Below are 21,218 nucleotides of genomic sequence, written 5' to 3'. Positions count from 1 at the left end.
AAGATCGTGGACGGAAAAATGTTTAATTGTAAAATGACTGAAGAACCTACAATGGCAACAGCCGAGGAAGCTGCTCAAAGAGTCTATGCCAAAAAACTTGCGGCTGATAGAGAAAGTAAGAAAAGAAAGCGTGCCGAGGAATCACAAGAACAGCAAGAAAACAGGCTTGCGGCTAAAGAACGCAAAACCGCGCAGTTAGATGAAAATCCACCTGTACAGCGAGAGTCAAAACATATCAAAACTGAAAATGATAGCGATGATGATTGGGTTTGGGATTTTGACTTGGATAAGGTCATCAATGCCTACCAGATTTTTGTTAAAAAAACAAAGGTTCGGCGATATGTATTTCATAGTGACGATGAAAAATAAAGAAGAAAAAGAAAACTGAAAAAAGAAAAATGGTAAAAAACTAAAAAAAAAACTAAACAGAAAAAACACTCAAAGAGAAATTACAGACCGGGACACAAATGACGACCGGGACAGAGGGAATATAAATGACGACCGGGACACTCAAAGAGAAATTACAGACTGGGATACCGGGACACAAATGACAACCGGGACATAGGGAATATAAATGACGACCAGGACACAGGTATTTAAGAATACCGTTCAAAGAAAAATTTTTAATTGTAAGAAGATCGTTGAAAGAGAAATTTCTAATTGTAAAATGACTGAAGAACCTACAATGGCAACACCCGAGGAAGCTGCTAGGTTGGTAAAGCGTTATGTTTCAGGTTCTAGGTCCGAGAGGCTCCAGGTTTGAACCTTGGCTTTAGCATTAATACAAAAGAAGAAAAAAACTAAAAAAGGTAAAAACTACAAAAAAAACTAAAAAGAAAATACTAGAAAAACTAAAAAAGCTAAAAAACTAAAAAAAAAGGTTAAAAACCAAAAAAGAAAAAAAAACTAAAAAAAAACTAAAAAGAAAAAAAACTAAAAACTAATAAAAAAACTAAAAAAACTAAAAACTGAAAAAGAAAAAAAAATAAAAAAAGAAAAAAAATGAAAAATAAAGGAGAAAAAGAAAACTAAAAGCCGGGACACAGGGAATATAAATGACGACCGGGACACTCAAAGAGAAATTACAGACTGGGACACGAATAACGACCGGGAGATATAAATGACGACCGGGACACTCAAAGATAAATTACAGACCGGGACACCGGGACACAAATGACGACCGGGACACAGGGAATATAAATGATGAACGGGACGCTCAAAGAGAAATTATAGACTGGGACACTGGGACACAAATGACGACCGGGATACTAGGAATATAAATGACGACCGGGACACAGGGAATGTTCGATTAGCAATCACCATCAACAAAGCTCAAGGACAATCATTAGAATAATGAGGTATAGATCTGAATACGGATTGTTTTTCCCATGGACAATTTTATGTTGCATGTTCAAGAGTCGGTAAACCTGACAATCTATTTATATGCACAGACAATGGGACATCGAAGAATGTTGTATATTCACAAGTTTTACGTAGTTAAAAACATATATATATCTATAACGAAAAGAGAAATCTTTTCTCTTTTATCTATATTCACAGGTGGGACACAGGGACACAACTACAATGGTGCGTAACGACTTAAGCGCGTTCATATATATATACATATATATATATATATATATATATATATATATATATATATATATATATATATATATATATATATATATATATATATATATATATATATATATATATATATATATAACTCTGATCAATAATCCTTAATGACCTGACCGGAGTTTTTGACATCTATCTTTCCTACAAAATGTTTTCATGAGATGATGCATCAGTTTAAAAAAAAAAGTTGGATTATGACGGCAAAAACTAGCTCTTGCACGAATTCGGTGGAAAAAATGAGGCATATTTTGACTCGGTGCAAAAACGACCCAAGTCTTCAATTTGCAAAACGAGTTCAAGCTGGAGATAATGCCCCACAAATGACAAACTCTTAGGCAAAAAGATAGGCAGGTAGCATCTTGTTCAATTGGAAACGCTAAAACCATTTTCTATCTCTATAATTAGATAAACAAAGTGGTCCATAGCCCCCTCAAACAAAATCCCCCAAGCATTTAAAAGAAATATAGGCAAGTTGCACTTCGTTCGAAGGAAAAATAAAGCGACTATTATCCATTTGGATCCGCTGGAGGTATAAAGTGGGTCTGTGACTCCTCCAGTCCTCCTCCCGCTCCCACTGACGGCTTATTAACAGAAATATAGACATTTTTCATCTTGGTTGAGGCAGAATCATGACAGGTTTTTGAATTTTACGATTGTAGAACTACCAAAGTGGGTCAGTAGCCCTTTACCCCACCCCCTGCCTCTGTCACTTGCAATTTTTGGAGAGAGATTCATAAGTGGTATCTTGTTTAAGCGGAATAAGGCAACAATTTTCAATCTGTATGATAGCAGGACCAAAGCGGGTCCTTTGCCCCTCTACTATAAAATGCAGCCAAATTTATGTTCCTACAAACGATGCTCATACTTTCAATTAGATAGCTCTGTCTAGACGTAAAGTTGTCAGCATTAATTAGTATCTTTAAAACACGTGCTAAAGATATTTTTTTGCATTACTCAGAGTAGCTATTTTGGCTAAGCTACAACAGCTATTAGAGAAACTAGGCTTTACAAAAACTGTAAAGCAAATTTATATTTAATACCTATTAGTAATACATGGCTCATCTAAACCGACCATGCCTTATTTTTGGAAAACAGTGACATGTTCTGCAAAAAAAAAAAAAAAAAAAAAAAAAGAAAAAAAAATATCTAAGGTCACAGAGAATGGACACATTGAACGACAAATCTTATGTTGTGCTGTTCTTTTTCAAGTAAACAGGCACCACCACAACAAAGGCTGCTTCCAACAATATGTGGCGAAAATCATCAATATTGGTCTGATCAGGCCCAAAATTTTCATAAAGCGAAGTAAGTTATGGAGTGAAGTAAGCACAAATCTCATATAGAGTGTCGTCTACAAGTTTTGTCTATGATTTACGTCAACATTCATGGCTTTGCATCACAGACACAATAGAAACTTGGCCCACATGTACCCAAAGAATTTTTTGTGTATATTTTTACCCAATTTTAAGAATCTCTTTTATTTGGGCGATGGGTTAATAACAAAGAGGAAAAAGTTATCATTCTCCTCACCTTCTCCCCCCCCCTCGCTGGTGGGTGCCAATGAGTCGGCTATGAAAAATTAATTTGGGCTTATATAATTTGCGCAATATATTATAATAATATATACAATACATAATATATACATTATATATATCATATATCAATATAATTAATTACATATATAATACAAAACATATTATATTATATATAATATTATAACAGGCCCAAAGTTTTCATAAAGTGAAGGAAGTCATGGAGTGAAGTAAGCATAAATCTCATATAGAGTATCGTAAGCTCCAATATCAGCGGACTCCACCGGTAATTTTTGACAAAATCAATATAAAAGTAACTCCTCCATGTACACTGGCCACATCGTGAGCCAGACAAACTTTCAGACACTATATAAAGACATCAAAAGCTTGGTGATACTCACCGCTTGACTCTCAAGGCGTTATTAACTATCATTTTTTAAACAAGACCACAATGCTGTAAAGATTACATAAAAAAAACTAGTTTTTTTTAACTGAAAGTAAGGAGCGACATTAAAACTTAAAACGAACAGAAATTACTCCGTATATGAAATGGGTTGTCCCCTCCGCAATCCCTCGCTCTTTACGCTAAAGCTTTTAATTGTTTTAAAAAGCAGAATTGTGGCAGAGTCAAACTTTAGCGTAAAGAGTGAGGGATTGCGGAGGGGACAACCCATTTCATATATGGAGTAATTTCTGTTCGTTTTCAGTTGTAATGTCGCTCCTTACTATCAGTTAAAAAAAACTAGTTTTTTTATGTAATTTCTGAACGTTTTGAATTAATGCATGTTTGATTTTGGCTCTCCACACATAAATTATTAAAATGGAATTTGTATATTAATTCCTTTTTTGGCTAAATGGCTTTCTCTTAGTTTTGATCAGACGATTTTGAGAAATGAGGGATGGGGAAGGAGGCCTAGTTGCCATGCAATTTTTCGGTTACATAAAAAGGCAACTATAAATTTTATTTTTTAACGATTATTTTTATTAGTAAAAAATATACGTAACTTAAGAATTAACTTACGTAACAAACTTTTATATTCTTTAATTTTTATTATGTACTAGCTGTTGGGGTGGCGCTTCGCGCCACCCCAACACCTAGTTGGTGGGGGCGCTTCGCGCCCCCCCCAAGCCCCCCCGCGCGCGTAAGTCGTTACGCGCCATAATAGTTACGCGCCATTGTAGTTGTGTCCCTATGTCCCACCTGTGAATATAGATATATATATATATATATATGGTTTTAACTACGTAAAACTTGCGAATATACAACATTCTTTGCTGTCCCATTGTCTTTGCATATAAATAGATTGTCAGGTTATCCCCCTGTTTCCCCCGGTGTCCCCGTTGTAGTTGTGTCCCTGTGTCCCGGTCGTCATTTATATTCCCTGTGTCCCGGGTCCCGGTCATCATTTGTATCCCGGTGTCCCGGTCTGTATATACATTCGTTTTTTAGTTTTGTTTTTCTCCTTTATTTTTTTCCTTTTTTTTTCTTTTTTAGCTTATTTAGATTTTTAGATTTTTTAGTTTTTTTTATTAGTTTTTAGTTTTTATTTCTTTTTAGTTTTTTTGTCCCGGTCGTCATTTATATCCCCCTGTTTCCCCCGGTGTCCCCGTTGTAGTTGTGTCCCTGTGTCCCGGTCGTTATTTATATTCCCTGTGTCCCGGTCGTCATTTGTATCCCGGTGTACCGGTCTGTATATACATTCGTTTTTTAGTTTTGTTTTTCTCCTTTATTTTTTTCCTTTTTTTTTCTTTTTTAGTTTATTTAGATTTTTAGATTTTTTAGTGTTTTTATTAGTTTTTAGTTTTTTTTTCTTTTTAGTTTTTTTGTAGTTTTTACCTTCTTTTTAGTTTTGTTAATTTTTTTTTTTACTTGTGTCCTGGTCGTCATTTATACTCCCTGTGTCCCGGTGCTTTGTTGATTGCTAATCGAACATTCCTTTTGTCCTGGTCGCTTTCTCTTTGAGTGTCGTCATTTATTTTTTTCTTTTTTAGTTCTTTTAGTTTTTACCTTTTTTAGTTTTTTTTTAGTTTTTAGTTTTTTTAGTTTTTTACCTTTTTTTAGTTTTTTTAGTTTTTTAGCTTTTTTATTTTTTTTATTAGTTTTTAGTTTTTTTGTAGTTTTTGCCTTTTTTTTTAGTTTTTTGTCCTGGTCGCTTTCTCTTTGAGTGTCGTCATTTATTAGTTTTTTCCTTTTTTTTTTTAGTTTTTTATTGGTTTTTACCTTTATTTTAGCTTATTTTTCAGTTTTTTCCTTTTTTTTAGTTTTTTTTTATTTTTTATTTTTTTTAGTTTTTTACCTTTTTTTAGTTTTTTTAGTTTTTTTAGTTTTTTAGCTTTTTTACTTTTTTTATTAGTTTTTAGTTTTTTTTTGTAGTTTTTGCCTTTTTTTAGTTTTTTCAGTTTTTTTTTTAGTTTTTTATTGGTTTTTACCTTTATAGTTTTTTTAGTTTTTTAGCTTTTTTATTTTTTTTATTAGTTTTTAGTTTTTTTTGTAGTTTTTGCCTTTTTTTAGTTTTTTCAGTTTTGACGTCACCTAATCCAGTTTTTTCAGGTGACGTCACCTGACACATCCATCCACACATCCATCCACACATCCACAGACAGACAACTTATTTTTATATATATAGATATGAGTGGGTTTGTACCCTCGTTAATACCTCGTTCTTTACACTAAATCGTAAGTTTTGTCCCAATTCTTTAAGAATGACCCCTGAATCAGAAAGGCCGTAAAATAAATAGTTGAAATTACTAAAAATACTATAGCATAAAGAGCGAGGTATTTATCTCCTCCTAAATACCTCGCTCTTTAGGCTAAAGTATTTTTAGAACCCCTCATATGCGTAATAAACTCTGTCCGTTTTAAGTTTCAATGCTACTCTTTACTTTCAATTGAAAAAACTTTTCCATGTTTATTTTTTCATTGTTTTTTTATAGTAATTTTAGAAAATCCTGCGCCCTTTTCATTGAATTTCTGTTCCCCATGACATATTTCTCCAAGGAAAGATCCTCCCACATAGCCCGCTCCCCTCAACCCAGCCCCCAAAACCAAAAAAAAATCCCCTGAAAACGACTGTACACTTCCCAATAACCATTATTATGTGTAAACATTGGTCGAAATTTGTAACTTGCAGCCCCTCCCCCAGGGACCGTGGGGGAGTAAGTCAGTCCCAAAGACATAGTTATTATGGTTTTTGACTATGCGGAACAAAATGGATATCTCAAAATTTTGATCTGTTGACTTTGGAGAAAAAATGAGCGTGGGAGGGGGCCTAGGTGCCCTCCAATTTTTTTTGGTCACTTAAATAGGGCACTAGTGCTTTTCATTTCCGCTAAAATGAGCCCTCTTGCAACGTTCTAGGACCACTTGGTCGATACGATGACCCCTGGGGAAAAGAAAAAAACAAACAAACAAACAAATAAACATGCACCCGTGATTTGTCTTCTGGCAAAAATACAAAATTCCACATTTTTGTAGATAGGAGCTCGAAAATTTTGCTGTAGGGTTCTCTGATACGCCGAATGCGATGGTGTGATTTTCGTTAAGATTATGTGACTTTTAGGGGGTGTTTTCCCCTATTTTCTAAAATAAGGTAAATTTTTTCAGGCTCGTAACTTTTGATGACAAAGACTAAATTTGATGAAACTTATGTATTTAAAATCAGCATGAAAATCTGATTCTTTTGATGTATATTTTAGCATCAAAATTCTGTTTTTTAGAGTTTCGTTTACTATTGAGCCGGGTCGCTCCTTACTACAGTTCGTTACCACGAACTGTTCGATATTTATACTGTGAGGCAATAAATCGAAGTATATTTAAATTAGTTGACAAAGAAGTAGACAGGAAAAGCAATCTCTTTGGGTGGAATTCAGTGTTCTAAAAGTCAGGTACTTTTCCACATATTCGCCAATTCTATTCTTGTGCACGGTTTTTAGCAAAAGCTAAATTGCGCAATAGGCATTACAGTTTTTCTTGCAGATCTGACAGAAGCTACTGGAATGAGAGCTTCCAGCGAGGAGCTTCCCGTGTATGAGAATAAGTATCCGTCTGCTCCAGCAACAAATTCTGAAATCCAATCATTTGAAGTGGAAAAGGTATTTGCATTATTTATCAGTTTTTGAAGCATTTCGCATTCAACAAGCTGTTATACCAAGGTTTACACATGGGTTGGTAAGGAACCCAATCTTTGCTTAAACCATTTTTAAATAAATGATTTTCCTCCTTTTTGGCTGCATAAGGATTCACACAGGTAAAAAGAGCCTCTAAACTGATCTATTGGAACCTCCAGGTTTTTTAACGCCTATCATGGTTTCTAAGGCAAAGGGAGTTCTTGGTTCTACTGTCTTCGTCGGCGAGGCCTTAACAAAGCGTCCCAGATTTGAGTGAACATTGACCGTCACCGTCAATGGTGACTTGTTGGCTTGGGATGCCTTTTGGGGTGTTAACAGGGCGAAGAGAGTGGTAACGGGATTTATATTTCCGAAAGAGAGATTGGATCGATACATTTATAAAAAGATAATTAAGCAAAGGAAGGATACTCCCCCCCCCCGTATTTTCTATTTCTGACAAATGACTTTAAATTTCGCACTAAAATTAACGTAACTTTCTTATTTGCAGCTGAAATTGTACAACTTTCTTGAGATTATGGCAATGTCCTGTGCAACAATTTGATATGAAAAATTAATCTATTCAATTATTTTAATAATAATTAGTTATTTAAAATTAAATTTAATTTTAAATTATTAATTATATTGATAAATATTAATAATAAATATTAATTATTTATTAATAATTAAATTTAATCGTATTCAATTATATAAAACAAAAATCATTGAATATGTGGCTGCAATCAGAATATTCTATTGCAATGAAAGTCGTGCATATTACATATGAAAAATTCATCAAAAAGCGAACAAAGGTCTAGCGTTTATTAATAGAAATAAAAAGAAATATCTAGTATTAACACTAGAATTAACACATGACAAAAACTTCAGATTTTAAAAATCTATATTGTATTTATGGATTCTCATTTAAATGGATATTTGCCGTTTTTATTTTAAATTTACTTTTTCTTAGGGTACTTGCATGATATACGCCCTGCTTAATATTATTCATCTAATTAGAACCTTGGATTTTCCATAATTTTGGAATTTCCCATAATTTTGTTAATAAAGTATTTTATATTCATTATATTTTGATCCCAAAATTATGGAAAATCCAAGGTTCTAATTAGATGAAGAATATTAGGTAGGGCACATATCATACAAGCACCTTTCTTATCTATATTACAGTAAAAGAAAAAAAAAGTTCAATACGTATGTGGCTTTCTGCAAAGGATCGAATGGAGCTCTAGTTTAAAGTGTGACTTGAGAGGAGGAAAATGCCTACTCTCATTTGTGGACGAGGTTGGCTTAATTATTCATTATAACTTCAGTTCGTTTTATGCTTGCTTTCTACTTTCATGGATATTTCTGTCATGTTAAGTTTGGTTTTTTAAATTAGTTAATTTTTTCTCTTCTTAGATTTTATCGCCACTGTATTCTTCTTTGAAATAAAAGCTTGGTTTTCTAATTTAATTCATTATAAAATTTCATAGTCCGCACTAAAATTAGAGTACATTGAAAAAAAAAACAAGAGCCAAGAGCTCATATGACACTTGTGACGAGGTCAAAAGAGCCAAGAGCTTCTTCCCACCAAGCTTCATTACGATCTCTCCACTCCAAGCGCTTTCCAAGATTTCTGTTTTCCCCCTCCAACTCCCCCCATGTCACAGGATCCGGTAGGGATTTAAAATAAGAGTTCTGAGACACGAGGTCCTTCTAAATATCAAATAACAATAAGATTCCATCACCCGTTCGTAAGTTAAAAATACTTCATTTTTTCCAAATTAACCGTCCTTCCACTCCCCCTCACCCCAGATGGTCAAACCGGGGAAGCAGCTATTTCTAATTTAATCTGGTCGGGTCTCTGATACGCCTGTCACCTTTCAGCGATCACTATATTGATCACTTATCTAGTTTCGGATCTTCTTCATGTAAAAATTGCTGTGGTCCAAGATTCAAACCTGAGACGTCTCGTACCGTAAGCATGAATCATACCCTTAGACCACAAGCCATACTTACGAAGAACAACTATTTGCTTTATAGGCAAATAAAATTCTTCTCAACCATCTCGTTTGCTCGCTCCCCACCCCCACCTACATGGTCGAATCGGGGAAGGGACTATTTCTAACATAATTTAGTCTGGTCCCTGATACAACAGCAATCTTTTATCGTACTAGCTTATCTGGAAGTACCCAAACTAGCAAATCCCTCCAATTCCCCCAAAGAGAGCGGATCCGGCCAAGTTTATTCTTCCCACCCAGTTTCATCCCGATCTCTACACTCTAAGCGTTTTCCAAGATTTCCGGTCCCCCCTCCCACTCTGCCCAATGTCACCAGATCCGGTCAAGATTTAAAATATGAGCTATGAGACACGAGGTCCCTCTAAATATCAAATTTCATTAAGATCTGATCACCCGTTCGTAGGTTAAAAATACCTTATTTCTTTATAATTTTTCCATATTAACCTCCCCCCCCCAACTCCCCCAAAGAGAGCCAATCCAGTCTGGTTATGTCAATCATGAATCTAGGACTTGTGCTTATCCTTCCCACAAAGTATCATCACGATCTCTCCATTCTCAAGCGTTTTCCAAGATTTCCGGTTTCCTCCTCCGACTCCCCCAAAGGCACCAGATCCGGTCGAGATTTAAAATAATAGCTCTGAGACACGAGGTAAAAAAAAAAGGATACGGCATTAGACTTTACAGTCCGTACCGGCGGTGCTGATCTCCGTTTCTTGGCCCTTCAGCCAGGAAGTGCAATGGGGGGTTGCACTGAGACACGAGACCCTTCTAAATATCAAACTTCATTAGGATCCAATCACCCGTTCATAAGTTAAAAATAGGTCATTTTTTCTAATTTTTCCAAATTACCAAATCAGGTCAAATCATCAAATTACCGTCTAAGACGACAGGAGAGAAATATTATCATGAATAAACAAATAATACAGCGAAAACTATTACACTAAATGAAAACAGTCGGTCAGTTTTACCATTTTACTATTACTTTGTTATGTTACCATCTAACATGAAAACATGTTACTATATTGTTATATTTACTAAATATGGAATGTTACTAGATTTTTATGTTTTTATTAAAACTAATGAATACCACGAAAAAGGAAATAAATGATATGAAACTAAAGTTTAAAAATTATAGCTATATACATTTTAACTAACAGTTATAAAGCTATAGAAGTTTTATTATTACATGGATGAGTTACTCACTTCTGAATAGAAAAGCATGAAGAACAGAAGAATCAAAAACAATGCAAAACACTGGTTTTTTCTTATTTGTTTTATTTTTCTTTTTGTTCTCAACTTTTTACGGTAGAGGTATCAAAGGTAGTGCAATAAGAGTCTATAAAAGACTACCAAAGAGGAATCACGAAGACTATCAAAGAAGAATAGAAGTATAAAAAGCAAAAAAACTTTTTTCTTTGTGGTTGTTTAATTTTCCCCTTTTGTTGTATTTTTTTTTTTTTTTTACTGCAGAGGAAGACTATCAAAGGTAGTGCAATAAGAATCTATCAAGGATTATTAAAGAGGAATCAAGAAGACTATCAAGGAATCCTGATAGATAATCTATCAAGGATTATCTAAGAGGAATCAAGAAGACTATCGATGAAGATTAGAAGAATAAAAAGCAATAAAAAAAACTCTTTTTTCTTTGTGGTTGTTTAATATTCCCTTTTTGTTCTAATGTTTTTTACTGCAGAGGAAGACTATCAAAGGTAGTGCAATAAGAATCTATCAAGCATTATTAAAGAGGAATCAAGAAGACTATCAAGGAAGAATAGAAGAATAATGTTTTTACTGCATATAAATAGAAGAATAAATGTTTTTACTGCAGAGGAAGACTATCAAAGGTAGTGCAATAAGAATCTATCAAGGATTATCTAAGAGGAATCAAGAAGACTATCAAAGAAGAATAGAAGAATAAAAAGCAATAAAAAAAACTTTTTCTTTGTGGTTGTTTAATATTCCCTTTTTGTTCAAATGTTTTTTACTGCAGAGGAAGACTATCAAAGGTAGTGCAATTAGAATCTATCAAGGATTATTAAAGAAGAATCAAGCAGACTATCAAGGAAGAATAACAAGGAATAAAAACTCTCTTGTTGCTTTGTGGTTGTTTAATTTTCCCTTCTTGTTCTAATGTTTTTACTGCAGAGAAAGACTATCAAAGGTAGTGCAATAAAAATCTATCAAGGATTATTAAAGAGGAATCAAGGAAGAATAGAAGAATAACAAGGAACAAAAACTCTCTGGTTTCTTTGTGGTTGTTTAATTTTCCCTTCTTGTTCTAATGTTTTTTACTGCAGAGGAAGACTATCAAAGGTAGTGCAATAAGAATCTCTCAAGGATTATCTAAGAGGAATCAAGAAGACTATCAAAGAAGATTAGAAGAATAAAAAGCAATAAAAAAAAAAATCTTTTTTCTTTGTGGTTGTTTAATATTCCCTTTTTGTTCTAATGTTTTTTACTGCAGAGGAAGAAAGGTAGTGCAATAAAAATCTATCAAGGATTATTAAAGAGGAATCAAGAAGACTATCAAGGAAGAATAGAAGAATAACAGGGAATAAAAACTCTCTGGTTTCTTTGTTGTTGTTTAATTTTCCCTTCTTGTTCTAATGTTTTTTACTGCAGAGGAAGACTATCAAAGGTTGTGCAATAAGAATCTATCAAGGATTATCTAAGAGGAATCAAGAAGACTATCAAAGAAGAATAGAAGTATAAAAAGCAAAAAAACTTTTTTCTTTGTGGTTGTTTAATTTTCCCCTTTTGTTGTATTTTTTTTTTTTTTTTTACTGCAGAGGAAGACTATCAAAGGTAGTGCAATAAGAATCTATCAAGGATTATTAAAGAGGAATCAAGAAGACTATCAAGGAATCCTGATAGATAATCTATCAAGGATTATCTAAGAGGAATCAAGAAGACTATCGATGAAGATTAGAAGAATAAAAAGCAATAAAAAAAACTCTTTTTTCTTTGTGGTTGTTTAATATTCCCTTTTTGTTCTAATGTTTTTTACTGCAGAGGAAGACTATCAAAGGTAGTGCAATAAGAATCTATCAAGCATTATTAAAGAGGAATCAAGAAGACTATCAAGGAAGAATAGAAGAATAATGTTTTTACTGCATATAAATAGAAGAATAAATGTTTTTACTGCAGAGGAAGACTATCAAAGGTAGTGCAATAAGAATCTATCAAGGATTATCTAAGAGGAATCAAGAAGACTATCAAAGAAGAATAGAAGAATAAAAAGCAATAAAAAAAACTTTTTCTTTGTGGTTGTTTAATATTCCCTTTTTGTTCAAATGTTTTTTACTGCAGAGGAAGACTATCAAAGGTAGTGCAATTAGAATCTATCAAGGAAGAATAACAAGGAATAAAAACTCTCTTGTTGCTTTGTGGTTGTTTAATTTTCCCTTCTTGTTCTAATGTTTTTACTGCAGAGAAAGACTATCAAAGGTAGTGCAATAAAAATCTATCAAGGATTATTAAAGAGGAATCAAGGAAGAATAGAAGAATAACAAGGAACAAAAACTCTCTGGTTTCTTTGTGGTTGTTTAATTTTCCCTTCTTGTTCTAATGTTTTTTACTGCAGAGGAAGACTATCAAAGGTAGTGCAATAAGAATCTATCAAGGATTATCTAAGAGGAATCAAGAAGACTATCAAAGAAGATTAGAAGAATAAAAAGCAATAAAAAAAAATCTTTTTTCTTTGTGGTTGTTTAATATTCCCTTTTTGTTCTAATGTTTTTTACTGCAGAGGAAGAAAGGTAGTGCAATAAAAATCTATCAAGGATTATTAAAGAGGAAACAAGAAGACTATCAAGGAAGAATAGAAGAATAACAGGGAATAAAAACTCTCTGGTTTCTTTGTTGTTGTTTAATTTTCCCTTCTTGTTCTAATGTTTTTTACTGCAGAGGAAGACTATCAAAGGTTGTGCAATAAGAATCTATCAAGGATTATCTAAGAGGAATCAAGAAGACTATCAAAGAAGATTAGAAGAATAAAAAGCAATAAAAAAAAATCTTTTTTCTTTGTGGTTGTTTAATATTCCCTTTTTGTTCTAATATTTTTTACTGCAGAGGAAGGCTATCAAAGGTAGTGCAATAAGAATCTATCGAGGATTATTAAAGAGGAATCATGAAGACTATCAAGGAAGAATAGCAGAATAAGTTTTCAACTTTTTTTCTTTCATCATTTCCAACCATCCCTACTCACCAGGATTAAAGAAAAATCTAATAAAAATATTTTATTTTCCAGGAGAATTGCTGCTGCAGCTTTCTATATCATCTTTTCTGCTGCTGTCTTTGTGTTTAAACCTAATTTTGGCCAATTCAACCTTCAGACCGGTTCAAACATTCCTGCTGTTGAGTCTTAGTTCAGTGCGAGTGAAAATGTAATTGTACAGTGTTAAGTGATTAAAAGTAAATGGTTTATTACCTAATGGATAAACCCAGTATATAATTTTGTATCAAACAGTGAAGATTATATTGTACAAATTTTGAAAATCAAACAACAAATCATTCACTCAGTCTCATTTGGATGCAATTAGTTTGACACGCTTTATACATAATGGTGACTTACTTCAAGGTTTTGACTAAGAATCTTAAAACTTTATTGATCCCCAAAACTGCTTCTTCAGATGATAGTACAACTTCTCTACCAAACCTAAAGTCATCAAGGAAAATTCGAATGGCATCAAAATATGAGATACAATCTTCTATAGATGACTCTGTGGTCAACTTAGCTCTTCTTGTCACTAAAACAGACGCCATTGCCTTCTTAACATCTTCTGCTGCTTTCTTTTCCTCTTCTTTCAGCTTCCTAAAAAGATCAGAAAAATAAAACAAGTCACAAATAGTCTAGAACTCTAGATATAAGATCTAGATTCTTCTAAATTTTCAGTTTTTAAAGCAAACATGCACGGAAGTTTTTTTCTCCATAAAGTATTTGATCAAAGTCCTGCTAAACATTGATGTAGTTGAGATTTAGGGAACAGGAAAGATAAAATGGTAGTACAAACGATACGATAGTAAACCACACAGCTAATTTTCTTAATGATACTTTCAAGACTTGAAGCAAATTCTTCCCATATAGTGATTTCCCTAAAATTCCATGATATTCCTTTGCCATATCAAAGAAATTTTTGTCTTTTTATCTCAGTGGCATTAATTCATGATAATGTAGAGGGGAGGGAGGGGGTATCTTCCAAAATCTAGGGTGTAGGGGTGACAATTTTTTTTCAATTTCTTTAATAAAAAAATACTTGTCAATGAAAATACCAAATAAGTTTTTGTCCAAAATCTAAGGGGGAATGACTCCTGCAGCCTCCCTGATGCCACTGATGCCACTGATTATTTATCGGTTAGTTTAAGGAGAAGCTACTTTTTATACTGTTCAGCATATTGTTGAACTGTTGGTATTTTACAACTAAATGCATTACTCTCCCTCTGTTGATGTTCCCAACATAAATCCCAACTGTCATAGCTGAAGCTATGAGATTAACCTAGTGTACCCTCACTCATAGAGTGCCTTTATCTAAAAGGGTAGGGTTAAACATTTATCTTAATCTAAGGAAAAATTATCATTTTCACCAATTCTATAGTAGAACGAATCCACAAATATCCATTTTCAAACTTTACAAGTGAAATTTTTAGTGTCTTATACAGTAAAATTAGTAATTACAAAGACTAGAGACAATGCAAACCTGCTATAAAAAAATACAGAGAAGAAAAAATCCAATATAAAAACGAAGCCTAACATGACAGCTATGGTTGTAACTCTTCTCATCACAATGGTTAGACGGGTGTTTTCTAATTTTCGAGAAGTCCTTTGGATTTTTCCTTAAAAGCTAAAGGGTATTTTTCATTTTATGACAATAAAATTTCATATATGCCATTTAGAAAGGAGGATATAAGCAGAAATCCTATACCGTTCTCCTTTCAAAGAGATAATACAGAAAACCCACGAAAAATGGGTTAATTTAATAATATGTGACACAATTTCAGACATCAGACATTATTCATAATCTCAGTAACTTATAGAATAGCGGATAAGTCAGCTAAAGGCATCAGTGATGTGAATAATAATAATATTGTGCGAGTACAGTGTGGAATCGGGAGTTCTGGAATTAGTTCCCGGAAATTTATGAGCGATGCAAAAATTTTGCTCCAGCGATCAAAGATAAAATTGATTTCTAAAACGTTAAGCTTCAAAGCTAGGGCATTTTACTTAGACAAAAGTGTAGGAAATTTGCAAAATAAGATCTACAAAATTGAACAAGAGCAAAGAGCTCATATGGCACTTGTGACGAGGTTGGAAGAGCCAAGAGCTCATATGTTATGAGCTCTACCAAAATTATAAAAATCAATAGATTGATTTAAAAGGCAAAATCAGGGGCTTAACTCTGATCGGGATTTAAAACAAGAGCTCTAAGTCACGAGGTCCTTCTAAATATCAAAATTCGTTTAGATCCGATCACCCAATCGTAAGTTAAAAATACCTCAATTTTTCTAATTTTTCCTCTCCCTTCAGTCCCCCAAATGGTCGAATCAGGAAAAACGACTTTGTCAAGTCAATTTGTACAGCTGCCTGACACGCCTACCAATTTTCATCGTCCTAGCGCGTCCAGAAGCATCAAACTCGCCAAAACACTGGACCCCACCCCCTAACTCCCCCAAAGAGAGCACATCTAGTCCGGTTACGTCAATCACGTATCTACGACACTTTCTTATTCTACCCAAGAAGTTTCATCCCTATTTCTCCACTCCAAGCGTTTTCCAATATTTCTGATTTCCTCTTCCAACTCCTCCAAATGTCAAAAAATCTGGTCAGGATTTGAAATAAGAGCTCTGAGACATAAAATCCTTCTAAATATCAAATTTAATTAAGATCCGGTCTCCCGTTCTTAAGTTAAAAATAACCTCAATTTTTTCAAATTAACAACCCCCAGCTCCCCCAAAGAGAACGGATTCAGTCCAGTTATGTCAATTGCGTATATAGGACTTTTGCTTATTCTTCCCGCTAAGCTTCATCCCGATCTCTCCACTCTAAGCGTTTTGCAAGATTTCCGGTTTCCAAGATTTATGTTCCCCCCCCCTGTTCGCAGATCCGATTTGAATTGAAAATGGAGCATTTGAGACATGAGATCTTTCTACATATCAATTTTCATTAAGATCCAATCACCCATTCGTAAGATATCTCAATTTTCCCGTTTTCCAAGATTTCCGGTTTCCCCCTCCACCCCGATCCCGCGAATGTCACCGGATCCGGTCGGGATTTAATATAAGAGCTCTAAAGCACAAGATCCTTCTAAATATCAAATTTCATTAAGATCTGATCGCCCGTTCGTAAGTTACAAATACCTCATTTTTCTAATTTTTCCGAATTGCTCCCCCCTCCCCCCAACTCCACCAAAGAGAGCGGATCCGGTCCGGTTATTTCAGTCACGTATATTGGACTTGGGCTTTTTCTTCCCACCAAGTTTCATATTGATCTCTCCGCTTTGAGCGTTTCCAAGATTTCCGGTTCCCCACCTCCCTCCAATGACACTGGATCCAGTCGGGATTTAAAATAAGAGCTCTGAGACACGATATCCTTCCAAACATCAAATTTAATTAAGATCCGACCACCCGTTTGTAAGTTAAAAATACCTCCTTTTTTCTGATTTTTCCGATTGGTTAATACCAAGTGCCATAAAAAGTCACAGAAGAAAAATATCAAGAAAGAAAACCAATTCCCAATGGCAACTTTAGAAATGATTTCTTAGTGTACATTTCATTTTCAGATTTAGAAGAGTATATATCTTTTGTTTCCTTTCCATAGCAGTAAACATCAAAAACATGATAAAATTAAAATTAAAATATTCAAGAAAAAAAAATAGAAACTGCTGTCTTTCGAAATCAAGATTTACGGTGTTGTTTTTCAAAAACTAATGAGAGATACGGAAATTTGCTTAGCTTTTTGAAAAAAAAAATATGAAGTTCTATTCAAAGTTATTAGTTTTCGAAGAAATTTTGCTTCTAATGTAGGACATTTTGCTTAGACAATTGTTGAGAATTTGCTAAATTGAAATTTCAAAATAGAAAAAGTTATAGAAAGGATTTTATTTTTGGAAAACCAATGTCAGTTCCAGTTTTTAGAAGATCAATATCTTTATATGAGGGATTGAAAAAATTCTACTTCATCTAAAAAAAAAATAAAAATACCAGCAGGATATTGAAACAATTTGATGCGTCACAATAGCTTTGGAAATTATATGCTTCTTATATCATTACTTGGTTAAAATACAGGAGGCGTAAAATCAAACAATTCAGAAAACAATCAAAAAATGTAAATTTGGCATTCGAGATTGACTTTTTCAGAATTACTTCCAAGAAATCTAAAACATATATGGAATTTTGCGCTCTGGTTCACAAAGAGATAATCTGATGTTCTGCAAGAGCACAACATAAAATTGTTCTGGAAAAATTCACTTTCCCAGCTAGGATAGTTTTGTTCTGATGCCATCTACATCGTGAAAAAAATAACAGGTCAATCTCGTTTTCTGGGGAAAAAACTGGTTTTCTTTCTGGAAAACGACCCGAAATTTTACACTTTTTCTTTCTGTCTGGATTTTATTTCATCCTGGAAAACTACCAGAAATTTTGCTATTTTCTTTCTATCTGGAATTTTTCTTTCTGGGAAACTGCCAGAATTTTGATTCCCATACCAACACACAATTTCAAGTATACATCTCTTATCACTTCAGAACTACAGATCGAAGATCACAAGAAAAAAATTTATGCGAAAGTAGTAGTACTGCTCCTGCAACACCATTAGGAGTAGCTGAGGACAAAAAGGTGATGCGAATTACTGATAAACTGACCGAGTTGGTGGCTTCGCTTACCTCCGTAGCATTGCTAGAAGGAATGGTGGATGCATGATCAATGGTTAATCTTCCATAATGGAATATGCAAAAAGTAGAATAACAAAGACTCTGCATTTAAAATAGCCTAGTTACAAGGAACAGAAACATAGTCTTATAGCTAGGATTAAGTTATTCAAAGCCATGGCAATCACTATCAGACATGTATCTGAAACATTAACGCTTTGAAAAGTAGAGGAATACGAGTATATAGATGCTTTCAAGAGGGGCTGTCAAAGGATACTTCTAAGCACTTATTTAAATGATTTTAAGTCAAAGAATTAACTGTGGAAAAAATGGTTTGATCCCCATATTTAGGAATATTATGAAAGAAAGGTTAAGAGGGTCAAAATTTATAAAATAAGGACAATACGTTATAAAAAAATGGTGCTTTTTGGCGATTCAATTGGGGCAAAATGAAAAGCAGGACGAATCCAAATGGGGCAAGACAAGTTCATAGGAAAACACTTACAAAACATAAAACTAGAAGGGATTTAGAAAAGGGAGAAAGCTCTGAATAAGGTGGAAGAAGAAGGTGCACAGATCTGTTGTCCTCAGACGGTTTGGTGTTGTAATGGGTTGTTAGTATTAGCAACAATATCATAATTATTTGTGATTTTCACCTCATAATGTCCTTCCTTTTAGGATCCTTCTTGCTGAGATCCATCACCATTTGCACAATAGTTTGAATATCCATATCAGTGATGACAAGCCTGTAATTTAACATAGGAAAATTAATGGTTTTTCTCTATTTCATTCACACTGCTTTCTATGATTTGAACGCAAAACTTAGCTTCACCTTTAAAAAAAAATCATTTCACAAAAGAGAGAGAGAGAGAAAGAGGGGGAGAGAGAGAGATAGAGAGAGAGAGAGTGAGAGTGTGTGAGAGAGAGAGGGGGAGATAGAGAGAGAGAGTTTTCTAACCAGCCAAACTGATAAGACCCCTCCCTCTGCTTAAGCTGCATCTACCTTTGCCTATTATAGCTTTTATACTATATTCCTTGTCCAAAACATTAATAGCTAAATATGGATGTTCAAAATGCCTATCTGGAATATATGTGGGATGGGTAAGGGCATTAACATGAAACTGTCAGGAGATATTATATCGTATGAACAAAATCAAAACGCATTCTATGCATGCAAGTTTTCAAAACATCATCTAAGGAACAGCTGAAAGCATTAAATTGAATCTTTCAGGGCTGCTAAACTACAAATTATACAATTAGTACTACTACTATTGTGACAATTTCAAACTGTGACTGATTTTGACTGTTTGCATTTGTGACTACTTGCAATTGCAAATACTTGTGACTATGACTGATTACGACTTCGACAACTTGCGACTGCAAACTTCAACTACTTCTAACTGCAATTGTCAGTATATTCAACTCTGACTGCATCAACCACCTGTGTATCCAGCTATTAACAACTACAACCGCAACTACTTGCAAATATGACTGCCACCACAACTACTTGGAACCGTGACTATGGCTACACGCAGCTGTGACTTTTGCAAGTGCAACTGTGTCTACTTGCAACTGCTACTACTGATGGTGCTACTGCTACTACTGAAACAAATTATTTTTTATTTTGGCTAAATATTTGTGATTTTATTTATCTTTTCTATAAATAAAGTACCAAAACGAAGGCGTCCTCAGAGAGATGTGTCCTGGTTACCATGGTCAGGACTATTTCTCCAAGTGGTTAGTATTTACCACCCTTCTTTATATTTTCAAGGAAAATTTATCAGCCTCATTTACTAACTGGCACTAAATCCAACCACGCTGGCAAAACCCTGCCATCAGGTTGAGTCAACCATGATCTATTTTTGAAATACATAAATCACTCCAAGGTATGTTCACAAGCATTTCAAGAGAGCCACAAGTTTCTATTTTTAGGTAATCACGAGTCTCATATCTCCTTAAAAATTGTGCAGTTTGCGAAAAATTCAGCTATAACTCTACTCACCACTCCCTCTTACTAAAGCCACAAGTTCCATCTATTAAATGTTAATGTGTAGTTACCCTTCAAGTAAAATACAAAAAAGTTGTCAATAATTGTATGTTGTCTAGCCCCGGGGAGACCTTCACAATACATGACACTGCTTTGCTTCTTGGACAAAGCCTTCCTCTGTTTTTCACCAAAAATAACATCGTGAGAGACTTTAAGAAAACTGGAATATGGCCCTACAATCCTGAAATCTTCAAAGAAGAAAATTTTCTTATTTCCTTTGCCACTTTAGTCCATGCAACTGATTTAGTATTCTTCTGATTTAGTCCATGCAACAAAATCGTTTGTAATTTTGTCTGATATATCAGATCCTTTTCCGGTGAGTGTTCTTCTAGATTTAAAAAATAGTAATAAACAACATCGTGATTCAATAAGGAATAATTCAAAAAACCGATTTGAATGGATTGATTGTAAAGTCCTTCGGCAGTTAATTGAGGATCATGATTGGTTTATAATTCAGATGATGCAAATGCTGCTTTTTCGAATTTTATTGATCAAATGATTCGACTGCGGGGTAGGGCTTCTTCGACACGAGTTTTGCATGGAGAATTTGCGCAGAGATTTGATCCGTGGATTTCAGAAGATATTTTGGTATCACTAAAACATAAAAATAAAAAGTTTAAGAATTATTTAAAATTGCAGACACCCGAATCTTTTCAAGAATATAGAGTTTATAGGAATAAGCTAAGTTCTATTATAAGACATGGGAAGAGAAAATTCTATAATGATAAATTCCTGGAATATAAATCTGATATGAGAAAGACGTGGCAGATGATAAATGAAAGAATACGTCCTCATAGTTGTGAGAGAACTAGTATACATTGCTTGGAAATAAATGGGGAAAAAATTACACAACCTAAAGATATTTTAAATGCTTTGGGAGATTATTTTAGTAATGTTGGTTCTAGACTTGCATCGACTATGAGTGCATAGCTGAATCCCCCTTTTATTCCGGGTAATAAGCAACATGCGGAAAGAATTTTTACATTTTCTGAGATTGCGCCTCAGGAGATAAAAA

General features: G+C 34.0%; 2 protein-coding genes across 3 annotated transcripts in view; one reads left to right on the top strand and one right to left on the bottom strand.

Moving 5' to 3' along the window:
* LOC136028907 (uncharacterized) overlaps positions 1-13,800 on the top strand; it is a 41,192-nt gene extending 27,392 nt beyond the window's left edge. For both annotated transcript variants that reach the window (XM_065706866.1, XM_065706867.1), the window contains exons 4-5: positions 7,150-7,265; positions 13,545-13,800. In XM_065706866.1, the coding sequence (XP_065562938.1) occupies positions 7,150-7,265; positions 13,545-13,601 (173 nt within the window). In that variant the 3' untranslated portion in view covers positions 13,602-13,800. The remainder of the gene's footprint in view (positions 1-7,149; positions 7,266-13,544) is intronic.
* LOC136028906 (tRNA (32-2'-O)-methyltransferase regulator THADA-like) overlaps positions 1-20,183 on the bottom strand; it is a 190,001-nt gene extending 169,818 nt beyond the window's left edge. The window contains exons 1-3 of the mRNA XM_065706865.1: positions 20,159-20,183; positions 18,813-18,902; positions 13,869-14,108 (exon numbers count right to left, since the gene is read on the bottom strand). Coding sequence (XP_065562937.1) covers positions 13,869-14,108; positions 18,813-18,886 — 314 coding nt within the window. The 5' untranslated portion in view covers positions 18,887-18,902; positions 20,159-20,183. The remainder of the gene's footprint in view (positions 1-13,868; positions 14,109-18,812; positions 18,903-20,158) is intronic.
* Positions 20,184-21,218: the final 1,035 nt, after the last annotated feature.

This window comes from Artemia franciscana, chromosome 7 (assembly GCF_032884065.1).
Source record: "Artemia franciscana chromosome 7, ASM3288406v1, whole genome shotgun sequence".
Classification (NCBI taxonomy): domain Eukaryota; kingdom Metazoa; phylum Arthropoda; class Branchiopoda; order Anostraca; family Artemiidae; genus Artemia; species Artemia franciscana.
Note: the sequence above shows the minus strand (reverse complement) of the source record. Positions and strands in the feature narration are given on the sequence as shown.